General features: G+C 42.2%; 1 protein-coding gene across 4 annotated transcripts in view; it reads left to right on the top strand.

Moving 5' to 3' along the window:
- The window catches only part of PDE4B (phosphodiesterase 4B), a 592,331-nt gene that overhangs the window by 472,426 nt on the left and 97,176 nt on the right, over nucleotides 1-22,729 (top strand). For all 4 annotated transcript variants that reach the window (XM_082357190.1, XM_082357189.1, XM_082357191.1 and 1 more), the window contains one exon: nucleotides 10,549-10,598. In XM_082357190.1, coding sequence (XP_082213316.1) covers nucleotides 10,549-10,598 — 50 coding nt within the window. The remainder of the gene's footprint in view (nucleotides 1-10,548; nucleotides 10,599-22,729) is intronic.

Here is a 22,729-nt window from a genome sequence, read left to right as displayed (position 1 = left end):
ACGAGCTGCATAAGCTTGGCCATTTCAACTAACAGGGCTGAACATTGGTCTCCTGATCTGTTAAATGAAAGGTTTGAACTTAATAATACTGCAGTCATTTTCTCCTCCTAAATCATTTCAATCTGTGGGTCTAAGTGCTATGCAGTTCACTGTCCAGCCATTTAAAACCCATCACAGGGATCAGAAAGTCATAGAATCAATGATCCTGGGATGGTAGGGCCAGAGGAGAACTTTGAGAAATGACTCAGCCTCTTTGTTTTACAGAAGGAGAAATCAGGCCCTCAGAAATCCAGCAAGTTGCTCACAACCACACCATAGGCTAAAGATGCACCAGGGCCAAATCCTAAATCTCCTGATTTTTCTCAGCTAGTGTTCACTCTAGGACACCCTGTCTCTCCAGTCTTTGTGAAATGATTCATCGACCCTCTCTTTTGCTTTTATCCAAATTTTTATTGCGTGGAGTTGTTAAAAGCAAGAGTAAACCCTGCTTTGAAAGCTAACTTTTCCATTCGCTGTTCTATCCCTTTTCTGGGAGCTTCCTGTGAGAGAGTCCTGCATAGCCCCATGGAGTTTTTCCCATCGTTGGTCTCTCCTCCTCTAAACTGTTCTCCAAACTGCCACCAGCGTCCTCTTTCTCACTTGCTGTTTGGTCATGTCACTCTGCAGCTTGAGGCACTTCAGTGGTTCAGTCTGATCATTACGATAAAGTTTAAATGCGTGTGCTTGGCCCCAAGGCACCTCATGATCCAGCTCAAGTTACTTTGATTGATAGTTGATTGGGTTTATATTGGATGCAGTATACAGGAAAGCTAGAGGCTTGCTCAGCCTCATTTGCAATGGTGCTCCCTGTTTATTGTTAAATAATTCACTCAACAAGTATTTATTTAGTGTACTATTCATCCACACGTATATGTGTGTACTTAACAAATATGTATTGAGCACCACCTTGTACCAGACCCTGGTGATATAATAGTGACCAAAATAGACAATTATCTGCCCTTTCAGGGTTTACATTCTGATAGGAAGTGCCAGGGCCTACAGAGGTGTGCAATCAGACCAGGTCTCTGGCCACATGGAATCACATTCTAACAGTTGTGGCCTGGTTGTTCCCTGCATGTTCTATTCTCCATCCTAATTGTGGACTTACTGTTCTCGCTTCCTAAAGTGTCTCTCTCCACCTGCCAGTGATTGCCTCACTGAATCCTGCTTGTCTTTTATAACACTCATTTGTGTTACCTTCACCAGGATGCTTCCCCTGACCCTGCCAAGCCTGGTTGAGCGCCCCCCAGTGGCCCCAGAACACTCTGCAAATCATGTATGGATCTCTACCACGACCACTAGACTGTGTGTCCCCGTAAGGACCCTTGAAATTTACATTTACTTTTCCTTGACTTTCTAAGAATTAGCAGAATGCCTGACACATAGTGTGTGCTCCATAAGTATTCATCATGCATATAAATCTCTGAATTACTAATTGTTAGAGAAAGACCACCAAATGTTTCGAAAATTATTTTTTCGGAAGTGATCCTTTCCATTTTTCCATCTTTTTTTCTTTATAGGATATGGCCTCTGGGGCCTTATTTATTGGCTTCATAACTCAATTCTACCAACTGAAAATTATGTGACTTGGGCAAGTTATTTCACCTCTCCAGAGCTCAGTTTCCCAATCTATAAAATAGGGTTGTTCTGAGGGTGAAATGAGTTAATATTTGTAAAGCATTTATAACAGCATCTGGCACGTAGTAGTAGGTGCTCAATAAATGTGAGTTATTATAAGTGATAGTTACGTTTCTCTTGCTGAATCCAGAAACAGTGTAATACTTTGGAGTTTTCACATGCATTATCACAGTTATTATCACTGTAAATGATGTTTATGACCCACATGTTGCCACCACACTATGGACAAGGAAACAAAGCTCAGGGAGATTAAATGACTAGTGCAAAACCAGCTCACTTCTGAGGGGATGAGCAGAGCCAGTGCTGAAACCTAGTATCCTGATTCTCTTGCAGTGCTCTTTTGTAAGGAAAACTCAGTTTTCTTCCATCCTCTGTAGGGAAAAACCCAGTTCTTCCCTCCCGGGTTTGTCTTCCCAGTGAGTCTTCTTTACTAGTCACACAAAACACTTCACTTCTGACACTTCTGGTCACCAAATACGTGGAGGTTTTCCTCTCACAAGAGCAAGAAAATGTCCGACACCAGCTGGGTGTCCTGCAGTTTAACTCAATCCTGATGCTATCTGACATCGCATCAGATCCCACAGGTTAAGGGCTCAGTCCCACAAGATTGCCCACCGCCTCCCTCCCCACTTCAGATGCCAGTTGTAAGCTCAAGTTATCATCTTTGCTTGTGACCCACCAGCTATAAGATTCCAACGACAGCCCCCTTAATTAATTTCATTAATTTGTTCGAGCAGCCCACAGAACCCAAGGAAACATTTGCTCATGTTTACCAGTTCATTAAAGGATATGATAAAGGATACAGGTGAGCAGCCAGATGAAGAGGGCAGAGTCTGAGAGGGTCCCGAGTGCAGGAATTTCTTCCCCTTGGAGTTGGGGTGCATCACCCTCCTGGTGTGGATGTGTTTACCAGCCTAGAAGCTCTCTGAACCCTGTATTATTAGGATTCGCTGGAGGCTTCTTCACATAGGCATGATCAATTATTAACTCCATTCCTAGCCCCTCTCTCTTTTCTGGAGGATGAGGGGTAGGGCTGAAAATTCTAAGCTTCTAATCATGGCTTGTTGTTTCTGGGGACCAGCCCCCATCCGGGAGAAATCCAGGACCCCACCCAGAGTCACCTCATTAGAACAAAAGGTGCTACTAGTGCTCTTATTACTTAGGAAACTACAGGGGATTTTAGGAGCTCTGTGTCAGGAAGCAAGGGTAGAGAACAATATATGTATGTCTACTATCTCACATCTTTCCATTTACTATACCTATTCAGTCTTCTGGGTTATGGGACGAAATCTCTGAAGGCTTTGGAACAGAGTCATTTAGGAAGAACTTATGGAATAGCTGAAGGTCAGAGAGCCTGAGGCAGAGACATGAGCTAGGAGAGCGTTTCAGGAATTAAAATATGAAGAGTAAAACCCTGGACCAAGATGATGGAGGTAGGAATTGAGGAGGAAGAGATTAATAAGGATACATTCCAAAGGATTCTTTAACATAGCAGAGCTCAAGGCTACTACACTGCACAGCTCCAGGGAGACGGGGTGCCAGTGGTGATGTGTCGGGGTGTTTTCAGTTACTGGTTTGTTGGCATGGGCTCGGAGGTCCTTCCTCTGTTAAAGCATCGGGGAATTCAGCCTAACCCTGCTGATTATAGGCTGTCAGCTGAAGCTACTTTCTCGAGATAAGATTTTTCCATAGCCTTGGGGGTTTTGAGCCACATAAACCTCCATAGTTGCCATATACAGAGTGCCCTAAGACCATAGTTGCCATATAGAGAGGTCACCCAGAGCCAATTCTCACATTGTGGCTGAGGACCACCCTCCAAATCATGGCCCTTTGTGTCACCTCTGGTCCAAACCACACTCAGCAAACATAATAGACCAGCAGTAGAATAGTTGCATCTAATGATCATTGCCAAATCCATACCCATATTTGTACTGAGTTGATCCTCCTACTGAGTTCAAGTTCTTCCTTAAAACCAACATGTCCGCCACTAGAGCCTCACCAAAGGGAGTTGAGATTGCCTCGGTCTAGCTCGGGCTGAGAAGTGAGTGATGCAGCAGCCTGGCAGGGTCAGGTTGGAAAACTGAGGGTTCATTTAATGCACTCTATTCTATTCCTAGATAGTCAATACCCTCAAACAAATAAAGACAACTGAAGACAAGAATATCTGTCAGGAATGGATCCACCATGCTAAGAGCAATCCCCCTCCCACCCCAACCCAGATATTCACTTATCTCAACAACTGAAACTGTAAGGTTCATGGAACTCAGAAGTTGTTTTCTGGGATATTTGACTTGGGTTCCAAAGTGCTACTCCTTGCCTTGAATGTAACATTTAAGCAATAATTGTGTCCTTGGAATGGTTTTCATGAGACATTTGGATAATGTGTTGTTTTTATATGAAAAGGAACTCCCACATAGAACTATAATTCTCATAAGTCAAGATTTCCTTTATCTTTTGGCTCTTTGCTCAGCATAAAAGCAGTTCATTGTCTGTCTGAGCTTTACCACCCAAAGGGTAAAAATCTCAAAGTTCCTATTGAGGTGATTTCCTTGCACTTCCTTGAAATGTTCTATTGAGGGATGCTTGATTGGGCTTGTATTTCTTGGCTTCAGATTAAAACCTATATATCCTTTGTCCCAGGAATTTTGAAACTATGGCTTTCATTTAGAGTTGTTAATTCAAATAAGCATTCCCTAAAGCATTTACTGACTTTAAACAGACTGATGGAGAAATCACATGTGAGTGAGAGTACCTACATTCAGCAGACTGATAACCAGGGAATTGAGCTGGGAGCAAAGAGCTGTCTCCATCATCCAACTCTGTCACTAACACCACACACATCACCGGTGGCTACTGGGAGATCACGTAACATCTCTGTATTAACATTCTTCCGAGGTGTAATTAAATGAACATGTATGAAATCTTTGAGAAAGAATTAATAACCACTGATTTTTGTTTTCAGCCTTTCATTGCCTTGTGTCCTTTGGCATGGGATTTAAATTAGCTGAGAATAATAAAAATCTTGAGCATTCAGAGCTGGACAGAACCTAGCCAAATTTCCTCAGAGTAAGGGAGGAAATATATGTAAAACCTCTCACACAGAAGCTGGCACTTTGTAAATTAGCAGAAAATGTTAGTTGCTGCCTGTTCTCCCCAGGTGAGGAAGAAACCGAGAAGTTCAGTGAGTTGCCCAGGGCTATATGGTTAGAAGGTGCCAGAACCAGGGTTAGAATTCCTGTCTTCTTATTCATAGTCCAGCTCTTTTTCCACTGTGTTATTCAGGGCTGGAAAGTATTAACTGCTGTGGCCATATTATCCTCCCTATTAATATCACCATCTTTACAAACCCAGGCATAGAACTTATGATTCTTCTGTAAGTTACGGACCTTTGGACTCGTAATGGGCAACCAGTGCCATTTACTTCTGGCACTCACCACAGTTTTCTAATTGGTACTCTCATGCCCCACAAGCAATAATGCAGCCTCCAGATGTCATTCATTCATTTAAAATCTATCGAGCTTCTTCTTTGCACCAGGTCTTGAGAAAAAGTGATGAACCTTTATAAACGTACCCCTTGCCTTTCCAAAACTTAACACACACAGATGCTCACCCGAATTAACAACTCTAAATAAAAGTTATATTTTCAAAATAACTCCTGGGACAAAGGAGTTTATGTAAATTGTGTAATGTTTAAGAAGTCATTGGGAGGATCAGGTGCTATGTGTCGCTGTGCTATTAAGAAAGCAGAGATTTCCAATATTGAGGGTCTCTTGGTTCTATGTCTCTTTTCACAGAAGTCTTCTTTGGAACTCAGGAAGATAGTTAAAATAAGAGTATTTTAAAAAATACATTATCAATCTAATCAACAGCTATTGACTCCCTGTATCGTACCAAATATTTTGCCAATTACAAGGTTACAAAGATGAATGAGATTCAATCTTTGTTTAAATTTCTCACAGCCTAGTTGAGACAGACAAGAGAATGGGAATTGTAATGCAGTAAGAGCGGCACTAGGCTGGGGCAAGCCTAGGAAAGTATAGGTGGCGCAGTGACTAGTCACAGGAGGGAAGGATCCTCTGAGGTGATGCCCGAGTGCAGTCCTAGAACATGTGAAGGAGTTTGCCGCTTAAAGAGGAGGAGAAAAGTGGTCAGATGAGCAAAATATGTGCAAAGAGCCCAGCAACACAAGCAGATTCTGAGTCTGAGGAACAGTGGGGAGTGTGTAAAACCAAGACTATAGAGGAAAAGGAAACCAGATAAAACATTCATATGGTATTTGGCTTCTCAAATCATTTTCACATCAATGGTTCGTTCAATCGACAGTTTACTAATATTTATGGAGTTGCTACTTTATGCGAGGCAAGTTGGTAGGTCCTGCAGAGGGCACGTGAAAGGGGTCAGAACTGGAGCCCACCATCAGTGGGTCATAGATTAGGGGTGGGGATAGTCCATGGCCATATGAGTTGTAACATGAGGAAATAACCCTGAAGGTACAAATGAAGCACCATGCGAGATTAGAGGAGGAATCATTTTTTAGCTTCCTTTTTGGGAAGGAAGAAATTTTCCTCTTTCCTTCTAGGTTCTTCAGGCTGGTCTAAGAATTAAGTGGACATGAGACATATTAGTAGGAGAAAGTCAAACAGAACTTTAATAGCAGGTATACATGGGAGAGGCCCAGGAAAAGTAAGTAACTGGACAAAGTGGCTGAAACCCTCACCTTAAACACCATTTTCAGCTAAAGACCAAAGAGGATATTGTGGGGTAGGGGTTTGGGACCTGAAGAGGAAGGAAGGCAATTGATGTGGAAGTGGAAAAGCAAATGTTTGGTAAATAAATGTTTGCCAGACCATGCGGAGACAGACAATGGCACACAGAATGGAATTTTAACAAACAGACTTTGCTGGGTTCCTCCCTGTCTACCATACCTAGTTCATACTATACTTATCTGTGGTCAGAGCTCCCTTCCTCTATTTACATTCTTTTAGGCTGTTAAGGGAAAGGTCAAAGTTTCTTCCTCAGTCTTTCAGGCCTTGGGCCTTTTCAGCTTGAAATAATCCGTACGCCAAGAGCATTTTGGGTAGCAAGTTTTCCTCCCTACAACAACATTCTTTGGAGAAGATGGCATTTGACCTTTGAAGGTATGATTCTGATAATGGGTTTTTTTTTCCCCACACATCCAAGCAATTCTCTGACACCAACTGGGTGTCCTATCATTCAATTCAGTTCTGACATTATTAACTTGGAGATAGCGTCAGATCCCGTGGGTTAAGTGCTCAGTCCTACAAGACTGCCCCTCCACCGCACACCCTTCTCCCACTACACACACTGGGGACACCAGTGGAAAGCCCAGGCTCTTGCCGGGTCTTCTGACCCACTGGCTATAGGTTGGAGGTTCCCACGAGCCCTTCCTTGGGTTCAGTGAACTTGCTAGAGGGGCTCACAGAACCCAGAAAAACATTTTACTTACTAGATCACTGGTCTACTGTAAAAGGATATGACTCAGGAACAGCCAGATGGAAGAGATGCAGAGAGCAAAGCAGGGGTTGCCGGGGGAAGGAGCGCAGAGCTTTCACGCTCTCCGAGTGCATCACTCTCTCTGAATCTCCACGTGTTCACCAACCCAGTCTTTTTGAGTTTTTATGAAGGCTTTGTTACAAAGGCATGATTGATTAAATCATTGGCCATTGGTGACTGAACTCAATCTCCAGGCTCTCTCCCCTCCCCAGAGGTTCAGGGTGGGCCTAAAGCTCAAACTCTCTAATCACATGGTTGGGTCCCCTGGCAACCCCCTCCTTAGGTTATGTAGTTGCTGGTCCAAAAGTCACCTCATTAACATAGCAAAAGACACCTTGATTGCTTTCCTCACTTAGGAAGCTCCAAGGATTTTAGGAGGTGTGTGCCAAAAATGGAGCCGAAGGCCAAATATATGTGTATATTTCTTACCATAACTGGCAATGTTATAGAATGGAGGTGACACTTAAATGTGCAGATTTGTGAGAGGAAAGCTTCCTTCACAGAGGAACGGCTCGAGCAGCGTCAGGAAAGGAATAGCACGTGTTCAAGGAAAAGGAAGTGATCAAGTTTGGCCTTGGCAAAGTATGAGTTAGTTCTTTCCCTCATTCATTCATTCATTCATTCATTCTTCCATTCAATAAGTATTTACTGAGTGGTTGGCATATAAAAGCATATGTTGAGGCCAAAGAGCAGACTTTGAATGCCAGGCTAAGGAGTTTGGAATTTAATCTCTTAATTTTTCTGAAAAACAGCCCTCAGTATTAGTGCAGGTGTTATCAGCAGATGGCATAGTACAAAGAAAATGCACTTTGGATTCAGAAAGACTTAGCTTTGAATCCTGACCTTGCTGTTATAAGCCATGTGTGCTTCAGCATATTTCTTAACTTCTCTGAGCTTCAGTTTCCTTATCCTTAAAGTGAGATGATGATATTCTCAATGGAAGTTAAGAAGTACCCAGCACAGCGCCTAGCAGAGAAAAGCACACATTGGATGGCAATTTCCCTTTGCTTGTCACCGCAGGAGAGCAGAATGTGTGATCCCAAAATATGCCATATTGGCACATGGATTATTTTGAGCTGAAGGCAATCAAGACCCAGCAGATTCAAGAAAAACTTTTACCTCTCCTTCAACTACCTAAAATAATTGTAGTTGGGGGCCTGGCTCAAAGAGAGACAGAGCTACTATCAGAGATAACTTTTATCTGAATGACCCATCTGTTTGGCAGGGCAAACATCTAATTACAAATCATCTGCTCTTCTCATTGTCTGGTGAATGACCCTCCTAAGCTTTGAAGCCCTAGGCTCCTGTTCCATTCCTTAGCTCAGGATGACAGATAAGTCTCAACTGCTTGACTTGCCTTTGGGTCTCATATTCTTATGGGGCTCCCTTAAGTATGTAGTTAAATTTGTTTGTCACCTGATAATCTGTCTTATGTCAAGTTAATTAATAGACCAGCCAAAAGAACCTAGAAGGGTAGAGAAAATTTCCTCCCCTACATCATACCTGAAAATTTCATGCCACAGAGAGTTTAAAAGTACCTTGCCTAGGCTTCCCTGGTGGCGCAGTGGTTGAGAATCTGCCTGCCAATGCAGGGGACACAGGTTCGAGCCCTGGTCTGGGAAGATCCCACATGCCACGGAGCAACTAGGCCCTTGAACCACAACTACTGAGCCTGCGCGTCTGGAGCCTGTGCTCCGCAACAGGAGAGGCCGTGACAGTGAGAGGCCCGCGCACCGCGAAGAAGAGTGGCCCCCGCTCGCCACAACTAGAGAAAGCCCTCGCACAGAAACAAAGACCCAACACAGCCAAAAATAAATAAATAAGTTAATTAAAAAAAAAAAAAAAAAAAAGCCCAGCCCAGAAATGGGGTTAAACATTAAAAAAAAAAATAAAAAATAAATTAAAAAAAATAAAAATACCTTGCCTAGAATCACCCAGGTAGTAAATGAGTGATAAATATGAACCCTGTCCATCAGACCCTGCAACAATAAGATATTTTTACCTTGAAGCTATATTACACCTAAGGGACCAAACATGGATTTGGAATACTTTAAATCTAGGAAAGTAATTTTGTGGCCACACCAGTAGGGAAACCCTTCCTTTTCAACCCCTTTGCAGGCCATTTAGAACTTGGCTTCCTTCCCAACCTTGCCTGTGCATCAGAATTCACAGAGCAATAGTAACATTACAGATTCTCACGCCTTGCCCCAGACACACTGAAATAGACCCTCCAGGGATGGGGAAGGGAATCATATTCTCGATAGCTCCCCACGTGATCAAATGGCGTCCATGTTTGAGACCCACTGGCCTGCAGTGCCACTCTCTTGCTCACTGCTAATCTCCGGTTTGCTCTTTAGTGGGGCAGACGGCCCTCTATGCCACTGGCTCTGGAATGTGGCCCCCAGATGAGCAGCATCAGCACCACGTGGCACTAGTTAGCAATGCAAACTCTCAAGCCCACCCCAGGCAGACTGAATCAGAAACCCTGGAAGTAAGGTTCAGCAATGTGTCTTAATAAACTCTGCAGGCGATTCTATGCACCCTAAAGTTTGCGGGCCACTGCTCTATCCCGTTTCTGGGAGGCTCTCTAGCAATGCACCCTGAATCCTGGAGAGTCTGGCAAAGTATGAGAAGGATGGCAAGAGCAGCAAAGAAAATCAGGGTTTTGGGGGGAGGGGGGTAAAAAAGATAAAGAAGGAAGAAAGAAAAACAAGAAAGAAAAGGAGAAGGAACCCTAATATTTGTGGAGCGTGAGTTTGTTTGCTTGTTTCGTTTGACTCGAGTTGAGCAGGCTTGCTTTGTGATGTAGAATAATGCCCAGTTCGACCATGAAAAGACTTTTCCATAAGTTAAGCCACCTAGATTGCTGTTCCTAATGGCTAGGTGACCTTTGACAAGTGATTTCATTTCTCTGGGTCTCAGATGTCTAAGGTGCAAAAATGGGAGGCCTGGACTGATTAATCTCCAAGGGCTCCTCTGGCTGGAACTTTCTATAGCACTGCCCAAAGGAGTTGGGATTCACGCTTGTATTTGGTGTCATTTCTGAGCAAGGGTGTCATCTTTGGAAGGCCTCCTGGGGCAGGGAAACCTAAAGCAGAAGGACTGGTTAGGGACCTGGAGTAAATGACTTCCTTCCTGGAGCGCTGGAGCATCCGGGACGCTGTGCATAGGGAAATTCCAGGCCATCTGGATGTGAGAATTGCAGTCACCCACGAGTTACAGGAGCCCGCCTTCCAGAGATAGCATTATGTCACTAGGTAGCTCATTCTGACCTGGAAAACTCCTCTGTGATCATGCGGGTGCAGAGAGGGGTATTCATACAGAGACTCAGACCTTCCTTTCTCTCCCTCTCCACAGGAGGTCTCCAGCTGCTAGTCAGCCATCTGTCTCCAGAGTCAACCTGCCAGGTAAGCCATGGCATGAGGCTTAGCTCCATGTTTCAAAATAACAAATGTGCCTCTTTTCCAGAACCTTTTGTAGAATAATAGCATTCGTTTGCACATCACGGCCCTCCAAATAGGTCTCTTGGTGACTTTTTTCAAAGGCAGACTGGAGCTTTTACTTCACTCCATGTGAAACCAAACGAAAAGCAGGATGAAATAATTTTCCCACCCTGTGCGTGCCTCGGCTTTCAGAATGTGATGGATGTGTGGTCATGCTGCTTCCCAGAACAAGAGCAAGAGTGCAGCTTTGCCCTCAGCTTGCCGGCCCCAGTGAACTCCAGGAGAGCTAACCTCAAAGGTCCCAGGTGCTCCCACATTGGCCTGAGGGCCCCATGGTGAATGTTAGTGGTTTTCCTCTTAGCGTCAACTATACATCCCACTTGAGTCTACATCCTTTCCAGGTGTGAAACCAAAGGCTCTTTCCAGGTCACAAATCATTTCTTTTGGAGGTCATCCAACTTTGTTCCTCAAAGGTGTTTTTTTTTTAAGAGAAACCTAACCTCTCATTTTTTTTAGTACTGCGCATACGCTTTTCATGTGGAGTTGAGAGCTGTGGAGAGGAAGGGCCACCTTGAAGGAACATCTTGGAGACGTGTTGGACGTAAAACTCTTCTTGCCATAAGATGCAACCAGTTAGATGACATTTTTGAAAGTGCAAAATGGAGTTTTTCCTCTTTAATCTGTCCCACTAGTATGGCAGTGGATTTGCGTAGAACCACGGGAGAAACAGTAAGATGAACTCATGCTGAGATCACCTAACACCTAATGTTGCCTCATAGGTTTCTGTTTCCCTTCCCTTTATTCTTACGATCTTCCACGCTCGGATGTTGTGTTTTCTTGCTGATGTGATGGCCATACATATAACAGAGCTAATACAAAAGTCCAACTTTTTATTTTTATTTTTTAAACATCTTTATTGGAGTATAATTGCTTTACAATGGTGTGTTAGTTTCTGCTCTATAACAAAGTGAATCAGCTATACATATACATATGTTCCCATATCTCCTCCCTCTTGCATCTCCCTCCCTCCCACCCTCCCCATCCCACCCCTCTAGGTGGTCACAAAGCACCGAGCTGATCTCCCTGTGCTATGCGGCTGCTTCCCACTAGCTATCTATTTTACATTTGGTAGTGTATATATATGTCCATGACACTCTCTCACCCTGTCACATCTCACCCCTTCCCCTCCCCATATCCTCAAGTCCATTCTCTAGTAGGTCTGTGTCTTTATTCCCGTCTTGCCACTAGGTTCTTCATGACCTTTTTTTTTTTCCCTTAGATTCCATATATATGTGTTAGCATACGGTATTTGTTTTTCTCTTTCTGACTTACTTCACTCTGTGTGACAGACCCTAACTCCATCCACCTCATTACAAATACCTCCATTTCATTTCTTTTTATGGCTGAAAAAGTCCAACTTTTAAAAGAAGAGAACAAAGGCAGTAGGTTCCATTGGCTCACTGGCGTTTGAAGTATTAATGGTACATGCTTTAAAACATGTTTGTGAGAAAAATATTGAGAACAAGAATAAAAGTGAAAGGAAGATATTAAGCAAAGTCAAGTTTACCTCTAGAGCCCCATGATATGAAATAGAAGAAAATGGTACTCTATCCATGGACTTTAAAAATGTGGTGTGCTGAAGTACTATGTCCTTTAGAAGTTTTATAAAGTGAAACGAAATAACTAGAGTGTTTTAACGTGTAACTGGTGTTACATGCTGGAGATCAAAGGGGGTGGTTTCGAAACTCCTGTCATTTCATCATCTTGGCCCACTTGTGAGGCACCATCACTACCATTTCTATTAGCCAAGTTTACTAAGATGGTTTTGACAACAAATCGAATATTTAAACTATGTTTTCTTTTTCTTGTAATAAATACTGACAAACATCAGGAGAATATGTGATATTTATGGTTCTATAAATTAGCTCATTAGCCAAAGATGCTGTTGGAAAGATCACGTTGTGATCATTGGCACAGTAACTAGAGCTTGGCAAGTACAGAGTCTTTTGCTAAATTCTTTTAAAACAATGGAGCAGAGAAATGACAATACAACTTAGGCAATTTGTTTTTGTCTGTCTTTGTGGCAAACTACAAAAATCCTGACTTTTCATTGGGCAGAGAATGTAGTGATACCAATTATTACATAATTATAGGTTTCAAAACCTTCTTAATGCTCAACCACAGTCAAAAAAGGAAGGAGGACACACACATCCTGTGTTTTGTTTTTATTATCAGCTTAAATAAGTCAGGCAGATTTTTCCTGTTATTTTAATATTTATCAGCATATGACAAAGAGGTGTGTTTAAATAGAAACTTTAAAGGGGAATGAAAAATAAGTGGCTCACAGCACACAAAAACACTGAAAGCTGCCATGCTGCTTTAAAAGATGATTTATCGTGATAATGAGATCAGATTTTCATTTATTAGCACTGGTGCTGAACTCATGTATTTCATTTGAAATCTAAGATAAAAGATACAAGAAACCACAATAATTTAAAGAGATTTAACAACAACCCAGTTTGTTGGGAAAGGCTGGCTGACTTAGGTAACTGTATTCTTGTATAAAAAGCAAGTTTAAGAGAGAGACAGAGAAAAGCCAGAGGAAAGATTTTTTTTCTTTTTAAAACGTTTTTTAAAATGCATCTAAATGAAGGAAATGCAATTCATTTTAAAAGCTAGTTGTCAAAAACCATGGTTAAATTGGTACATTTGCTCTTACAAATTGATCATTAACTGAAAAAATTCATGGGGGAAGTCAAAGCAAATCTCTCAGTCTGCAGTACCTTTCTCCTCATGGTTTAACCAAGTTTATTCTTTTTAGCTCTCATGCTACAACACAGATTTCTCTCTTCTGCAAAGGCATCCAGATTTTTTTAAAAAAAAATCAATGTACTTGCTCCCTTTTTTGTGCTATGGAGAGAATTGCATTCTAGGATATACTCCAATTTGTGGCTTATATGTCTCCTCCATTGGAGCTCCTTGAAGGCTGGGACTGTCTATACCTTATTCCTCTCTTTATCATTTAAGATACTTTTGCATAGTTATTTTCACATAGTAGGAAGATAGGTAAATGTTGAATTGAGCAGGAGAGCTACATAAAGTTTAGGGACTTTATCTTAAGGAAAATGCTCATAAATTAAATTTTAATAATGAGTCAATATTTTACCTCTATGGCTATGAAAAGCCATGCATGTTTTTACTGTTAAAAATCAGTTATTGCATTGAAATTGAAAGAAGTTCAAGACACATTCTATAACTACACTATCAAAATCTATATATTAGTATGGTCACATAGATTTTAAACAAAAAAAGTTAAATCGAAAAAGTTGGCATTTTATACTTTAAATAGGAAAGCCAGAGTAAAGTAATAGAGGATTTAAAACCCAGAAAATATAGCAATGTGGAAATCATATGCTCCCACATTAAGGAGAAAATGTAGTAAATCCTCCTGGGGGTGTTGAAAATGTTAATGCTGGGGAGTTTAATGGGCATCTCGATTTTTATCACATTTTGCCTCTTCCCGAACATGAATTCCAGGCCTTCTCTACATGATACGTAAGGATTGGAACAGAAAGGGAAAAAAATAGAATTGAAAAAAGAACACTCCAAACAAGGCAGGAACTTGATAATTTATCGAGGAACTTGGGTTCTGTCATCTATACACATTCAAACTGGAAAATTGAAGTAATTCTCAGGATTTCAGGCCCCCAAATTATTTTCAACAGAAAAAAAAAGGTAATTGAGGAAAATCACTGTGTAGGTATGTGTGTGTGTGTGTGTGTGTACATGAGTGACTGTGTGAGCATATGTATATTGTATGTGTAGTGTGTGTGTGTGTGTGTGTGTGTGTGTGTGTAGGATAATTTTCCTACTTTCCCCACCCAAACCATCCCTTGCTTTTGCATGCATTTCAGTAGTGATCATGGGTATGTCATGAAAGTAAGAATTTACTGAAAAGATAAATTATCAAGTGTTCACTGCCTTTACGAAATGATCGTTTGCTTTGCAAAGGATAAGAGAAGTATTCCTTTTAATGACCAGCACTTCTGATTATTATAAATGTGACTTGATTTTTAATAATATGTATCATATATGGAACATTTTAGCAGCCAAATCAATGTGTAAGGTGGAATATTCTACACTAATTTTCTTCTTCCAAAGTTTACTAATAAACGTATTGAGCAGGAACGTCACCCATGTAACAGATAAGATGGTTTGAAGAGCAACCCCCAAGGCCACGGGTCATCGGAAATGACAGCAAACCATGTCACAAAGATGACTAGAGCATTGCCTTGAGGACTTCAGGCCAGACTGCTGCAGACCTGAAGTGTCTCTCAGCCTGGGTATCCACAGCCTCAGCTCATGATGGTTTTCAACACCAGTCAATTAGATGTATTTCAAGAAAAGCCTGTGTATGGAGAAATAGGATGAGACAATACAGAGCTTTCCAGTAAGTCTGAAATAGGTGGGCCTAAGTGAGAAACAGACTTAATATTTTGTAGTGCTCATAGGAATCCATTTCTTCTAATATGTGTCCTCTAGGTCATTCTGGGGAGGAAATGGCTCTTTACCGGTTGATAAAACAGAAGAGACTTTCTCCTAAGAAGCCTGTTTCTCAGTATGAGTTCCTCCCATGTCTTTGCTTGATTATGAATATCCCCCTGGAGGTTCATGTGTGTGTGTCAGACGTGGGTTCTATTTGAGGAGCAAACAAGAGGCTCAGTGAGTTACCTTGGATCTTAAGAAATTTGGCAAGTCATGACCTTGATTCAGTTCTCATTCTTTGCCAGAGCAGCCAGAGCCTAGGCTGAGAGATGGGCTGTGTGTGCACCAGTAAAGGGCTCTCTGAGAATGACAGCAATGGCCTGAGAGCTGATCTGAGTCAGATGACTGGAAATGAAGCCCAGCACAAGCAGAACGTTTGCTCGGTTTCCACGTTAAGCAAGAACTGTCAAGCAGGGTTACAACACTTACAACAAATAGTAATAAAATCAATCTTGTTACCAAAGGCTATGGCCACTCATGAAAAAGGAGAAATTGGAGGGAATTACAAACAAAAAGGATGAAAGAAAGAAAGAAAGAAAGAAAGAAAAGAAAGAAAGAAAAGAAAGAAAGAAAGAAAAGAAAGGAAGGAAGGAAGGAAGGAAGTAGGGAAGGAAGGAGAAAGAAAGAAAAGAAAGAAAGAAAAAGAAAGGAAGAAAAAGGAAAGAAAGAAAAGAAAGAAAGGAAGAAAGAAAGAAGGAAAGGAAGGAAGAAAGAAAGAAAGAGAGAGAGGGAGGGAGGGAAGAAGAGAGAGGGAGGAAAGGAAAAAAAGAAAAAACCAAAAATATCAGATTTTTTTTCCTTTGTTCTGAATGCTGTGTGGCCTGAATTATTGGGATAATTGCCTTAATTATTCACCTTGAGTATTTAGGCAGTCTGCATACAGGACAATAGGGCAGATGCACTAGAAAAGCCCTAGTCATTCGGAGAATAATTTCCCAAATGGTTGTCTTATAAGAATTGCTTTTGTCTAAATTAGCCCTCCTGTTGTAAGTTTACCTCAGAGCATCAACATTAAGCTGTTTATATGGATTTGCAATTATTCCGTATGTGTCTAAAATTAGGTAAGTGTAAGTTGCAAAAAAACATTGACAAGTCAACTAAAGTGTGAATAGTTAAAATGTTACCCTTGAGCAAATGTTACCAAAAATAATACCCTGCTCATTAATGGTTATTCCACTATTTGGAAATTAATTTCTAAATTTAGTGTGAATGTTTCTTAGTATTAAATGGAACTGATGAGACCCTTAGCATCTCAACTCTCACTTGCTGCCTAAAGACTGGAGTTCATTCCGCCTTGATTCCACTTCACGTTTTTTGTACTGCTGAGAAACACCATCCACCCACCCCCCTGAAAGTTGGAATCATGCATGTTAGTAAGTATTTCAGTTATGCTATTGACGTCAATGGAGTCATTAAATAGATTGCTGGCCCTCCCAGAAGCAAATCACTGCCAGGGACCTAGATACAGACACGTTTTTTACAAAGACAACCATCAGGTTTTGCTATAGCAGTGAGCCAGAGAAAGGGAAAAGTTTATACTGTAGCAGACCTATCTCCAAACACAGTTTCTTTCTTTTTTTTTGCCTCTTAGTTCCGGCCTTTCTTTCTCTTCGGTTACAGTAAGCTCAGACAAAGCTTAGATATTGTTGCCTGAAGGCTTTGTGTGCAAAAGCATCTCCTGTCATTGAGACCCTAAAGGGAGACGCCCCACTTTTAAAAATGTGTCTCACCTTTAGCTCTGCACAGCCCATCCTGATGTTTATTTGGCGACATAAATTATCTAGGCAAATCACTATTGTCTGCCCGCAAGACCATGCTTGATAGTTCCCTGAATACAGTTTCCTGCACATGCACATGCACGCACACACACACACACACAATTTTGCCCTTTCTGTTGCTTCTATGTGTCTTCTAGCTGCAGCCTGTCTTCCATGACTCAACCTCTACGCAGCCAGTCGGCACTGTGCTGTGGCAGCACCGGGGGTCTAAAGCAAAGGTGGAGGACGAGACTGGGAAAACAGCTTCCCTTGTCTCGGCTGCCTCATCCGCAGAGCCCCGCAGGAGGCTGCCCACGTGCCTGTGTCCTCCCAAACCCCAGCTGCTGCCAGCCGCAAGCCTGGTCATGCAGCTCCCAGGCGTGTCAGAGAGAGCCCTTCAGGAAACATCTGTCTGTTTCTGGGTGTTCTTGACAGCTCTGTTTACCTGGACGGCCCCAGGAGTCAGAGCCAAATCCTCCCCTCACACCTACCTCCCCCTCCCAGGCTCAGAGTCAGGGAACCATCTTGAGCAGACAGCTTTCTTCATATCCGGTTGTCAGAATCTACCATGTTGCCTCAGCAGTCATCTCCCTTCTCCACCCCATCCCTTTCCTCCCTGCACTCCTTATCAGTAAGTGTGTACACACTTATCAGTAAGTGTGTACACACTTATCAGTAAGTGTGTACAGGAATGCTAGACATCCAGCCACCTTTAGTAACCCCTTGGGGTTCATCTGGAGGCCCAGACCCATCCCTCCCTCCACCTCTTCTTTTCCCATATTCCTGGATTTGAGTGGCTGTTCACTATCTTTTATCTTGCTCTTCGCCTCCCACAGACAATTCTTGTAGTCATTTCCTCTAATCTTACACCCTCCTTTTCTTCCCCATGTCCTCTCCTTCAGTTTAGCGCTTCATTTTCCCTTCCTAAGCCATTGTGGTGGCCCTCCAACTTGGTTTATTGTGCTCAGTCTTTCCCCACTTCAATCCACCTTCTATTCTGGTACTAGAATTATTCTTCTAAAACCCAATTATGCTGTTTTCCGAGTTGGTTAACCTTTACCTTCGGGATAAGATCCTTACTTCTTACCAGGTATGCAAAGTCTTTCAGAATTTGTTTCTAATTCCTTCTTTGTCCTCACCTCCCCCTTTAACCCCTGGCCCTGTGCACAGCTAATGGCTGAGATGCACTGAACTTACTGTCCCTCAAATACGCCAGGCTCTTCCTTGCCTTCCTGCCTTTGTACATGCTGTTCCTTCTGCCTGGGCTGCCCTTCCCCGAAAATATCATTCACGTATTCAGCTCAGGGATTTTCTTACGTTGTCACGGTGAATGAATTCTTTATACCCTCTGATTATTGGACTCTAGAGTCTGGATTAAACTAAATATAGTCTCAATCCAGGACCTGATATATAGTATATGCTCAGTAAATACTAGTTCCTTTACCCATTCCCATCTGGAAAGTGCATTTCTTATCCTTCAGATCTCAACATATACGCCATCTTCCACAACTCATCCAAAACCACTCTCAATTATTATCTTAATTATTATCTCAGAATCTCAATTATTGCACTTGTTGTATTATGCTGTAATCTTTATTTTAATTTTCACCTCTTCTAAACTGAGAGTGTCCCAAATAAAGTATGAATCCTCTTTTTATATATCCGCAATTTATAGCATAAGATCTGGAACATAGTAGATGCTCAATAAATGCTTATGGAATAACCAAAGACAAAAGGGTGAATGCTTGTTCCTGAATCAGAAAGGATTGGAAAGGAGCTGAGGCTCATAGTTGGCTTCGTTCAGCCTGGCCTAAATATCTTCTAGCTCTCAGGCATGTGCCCAGTACCAGCATCCCTGGATAATCTTGACTGCAGGTGACTTTCCTTCACTCAAAGTGAACTCTTTATTATCCATCACTTCAGCAAGAAGTGACAGTGTTAAAAGAAATGGAAAAAAATGAAAACGACTAAATGTGACTAGTTTCTTGCACTATACTATGCTCTTCATGTCTAGCACAGAGCCTGGCACAAAGTAGGTACTCAGCATATTGAACTGAATTGGCTTGGGATCATGGGTCGACCCTTTAGACAAGTTACTTCTCTGAGACTCAGTTTTCTTATCTGGAAAATGGGTATTTTAATATTCTACTCATAAAATTGCAGGAAGGGCTAAATGAGGAAAGCTATGTATAGGGATTAACAGTGAAGACTCTGGAGCCACACTGCCTCTCTCAAATCCTCGCTCCACCACTGTGTGATCTTGGGACAGTGTCCCAGTTGCCTCCTCTATAAAACTGTGATGGAAATCGTACATATCTCATATGTTGGTTATAAGAATTAAATACATAAACACATGCAAAACACTTAGAAAACTCCCGGCCCTTAGAAAGTGTCAATATTGGTATCGATATTATTAGTGTTGTACAACACACTTCCCATAGCACCCAGCACAAAGCACATGGTCAGTGTGTGACAGGTGAGAGCTCAGGCCTGCTGGCATCAGTAGGGAACCAAAACAAGCCTTGTAGATATCTTTCTAGAAGGTTCTGATCACGTTCTCTTTCATAGTAATACAATCTAGAAGGCAGTCTTTTTTTGAAAGATTCTTTCCCCCTGAAACCATGAAAATCTGATTTTATGGAAGTAGATTTAGAGCTGAAGATAGGAGTCTCCAGGACATACAGTGGGAAGCTAAGGGAGCTGGGGGCAGAATGCAGCTGTTAACAAATGTAACAGAACACGACACAAGTGTGACTTTTTCTCTTAAAAACAGAGTGTGAAGAAGAAAGTCCAATTAGCATTCTGATAAGCTGGATCTTAGTTAAGTGAGAGTTTTCTTTTGTATAAACCTGAGAGGGCTTCACTTTATAGGATAGAATAATTGCAGCTACACAACCCATTACGGTTGTATGTAAAAACCATGATCAGGGTTGGGCACGCACCTACACGGGCACAGGTGCTTCAACCCACAGAGCTCAGCAGAGAACAGCAGCATAAGCTGGTGCAGAGCTTCTTTTTGGAGAGGAGACAGAACCTACTAGCAGAGACAGCATCAGAGAGGACTTTGACTCCTTTTGGAAAACCTTTATGCCTCTCTCAATACCCCCGTGTCCACCTACTCCCTTCTCTCCTCTTTATTGGGAGGGAGGGAGATGAGAAGGAGCTCGGGTTGACCTAGAAAAGGATGAATGTGGACGTTGGGAGATGAAGGAAGAAGGAAGAGGACCATCTAAGTTCCCCTTTCTCCCTCCTGCATCCCCAAAACCACTTGATCCCAGGCGGGCAGGGTGAATTCAGCTTGCTTGCTTCTCATCTGGCCAGCACTTCATGGAGTTGCCTCCAGAGCTGTTCTCGGAAACGAGGAGCATTTCAGGGAACAGCCCTTTCACCAGAGAGAAGAGAAACAAAGCAGGGACTGTCCCCTAGAAATAGAGAACAGGCAACAGAACTCACTGGATCTTTGTCTTGGTTTATTGTCTTGACTTACTCCCAGCTAGAGCTATTGACATGGACCAAAAGTGACCCCTCGGAGGTTTGTGTACTTTTCCCACCCCCTCTTTGACTGTGTCCTCGGAGCGAGCTTGGACCCTGGCGATTATCCAGCTCATTTGATCCGTGGAGGCAGCCAGGTCAGATAATGCAGCCTTTGCCCCTGTCCCTCAGTTACTCTTTGGGCTTCACATTCCTGGGGTCTAGTCTGGCTAGTGCTGCTTGTCTAGTACACTAGATCATTTCCAACACCCCACATGCCTGCCTCTGATTGCAGGAGAAGAGCTCCTGTTCCATGCTGGGCACTGTGCTCGGCCCTCTGCAGACATGATTTTCTCACCAACTGAACTGTTTTGCCAATGTTATTGTCCTTGTTTCACAGATTGAGAAAAGGAGGCTCAGTGGGTATATGGGGCTTACTCAAGACACACAGTTAGTAAGTGATTAAGTCCGAACTGAAACCTAGATCTGTGTTTCTTGAAAACCCATGCTCCTCCCTCTAGTCTAGACCACACCGCCCTGGCCTCCCCACATTGTAAACCTCGGATGTTATAACGAACGGAAAGGGGGTGTTTAGAATTTCACAACAGGAGAGAAACCAAAGGAACTGAGTTATCTGCAGCCTCAATAAGTACTATATAATAGAGCATTTCCCTTAATTCCTTTGTCATCTATCCCTTTCACTGTAACGTGTAAGTCTTGAGAGAAATGTTTCATATACGTCCATTATTCATTTATTCAATAAACATTTATTAGATGCCTACTCTATACGAGACACTGTACTAGGCACTGGGGATACAATGATGAGGAGAATGAATTCAGACCCTGACCTTGTGGAGCTTACTGCCCAGGAAATGTCAAATGAATAGGTACATGATTATACATTTGGTCATTTTAATGAAGAAAATTACGGAATGCTATAATATTGCTTCATTTTTTCACCTGTGAAAGTGGGAATAATACTAGTTCTTCCCATAAGAATTGTTATAAAATTTAAATGTTATTGTAAGTAAAGCATTTAGAACATTGCCTACCAGCTAGTGTTATTTACTGTTTGCTCTAATTATCATTATCATTGGTTATGGTTGGGATTAATGTAGATTAGGGGATGGGGAAGCCCTTTGTAAATAAATGACTTGGTCTTGAGACCTAAACACTGAGTAGGAGCTGGGTGGGTGGAGACAGTGACTAACACCTAAAAGGTGCTACAGCCAGAGACCTGGATTGATAGAGGGATGGCAAGGTGCAAGGCCAGAGAGGCCAGATGGGGCAGAGCATTTGTAAGCCATGGTTGAACTTGTAGCTTTTATTCTAAATCCAGTTGGGGAGCCATTAAAGGATTTTGAGAATGAGGTTGACATGATCTGATTTGAACTTTAAATACAGTACTTCCTGAACCACAAGTCTGGGCTTGTGCCCACACCTCCTATGTGCTCCCTAGCCCCTGTGCTTTCTCTGTCAAGATACTCAGCACCTGCCCCTTCTGTCCACCTGCACAGTTAAGAAGGCAACCTCGGAAGCCAGACTGCCTGAGTTTAGTTCTGGTTCTATTCCTTTCTTTCTGTATGATTGTAGGTAAGTAATTCAATGTCTCTGGGCCTTGGTTTCCTCATTTGTACAATGGGGAAAATAATAGGACCTTTGGCATAGGATACTATTGTTATGAGAGCTAAATTAATTTATGTAAAGTGTCTAGAACAATGGCTGGCACTCAGAAAGCACTAAATAAATGCTAATATTCTTAACATATTGTAACTGCCTATTTTCTTGATTGCTTACACCATTAGCTGTATGGTCAGTGCCTGGCACAGGGCAGGTGCTCAAAAACCTACTGAAAAAAGAATTAACAACGAAAGAGAGGTAGTGCAATGAATTGTAAGTAAAAGGAGAGAAATATGGCTGTTCTACTCATGGAAAAATGGACTTCCTTGAGTCAGGGGTGGATTCTTATAAGGAAGAGCTTACTTGTGGGGGACAGAGAAACTGAATGACTTTGCAGCTGCCCGGCTGCTCCAGCTTTGGGGAACTTGAAACAATGGGACGAAAATTTGTTTCAGAATCTAGATTGCCATCTGCACAAAAAGAAAATTGGGCTCATGAAAGAAAGCCGTTTCATTTTCCTAGGCTATGTGACTGTCTCTCCGAAGGCAAAGGCAAGGCTGACCCTCTGCAGTTCTCTGTGATCGCTTTGGAAGGACAGTCCCACCAAAGAGCCAGTCATCCTCCCGAGAACTTGACACTGTGATTTCCTTTTCATCCCTGCATTGCTAGTAGGGCCTCAAGCTAACTGAGGCTCAGTTCTAG

The sequence above is a fragment of the Balaenoptera borealis genome (genome assembly GCF_965194805.1).
Source record: "Balaenoptera borealis genome assembly, chromosome: 1".
Taxonomy (NCBI): Eukaryota; Metazoa; Chordata; class Mammalia; order Artiodactyla; family Balaenopteridae; genus Balaenoptera; species Balaenoptera borealis.
Note: the sequence above shows the minus strand (reverse complement) of the source record. Positions and strands in the feature narration are given on the sequence as shown.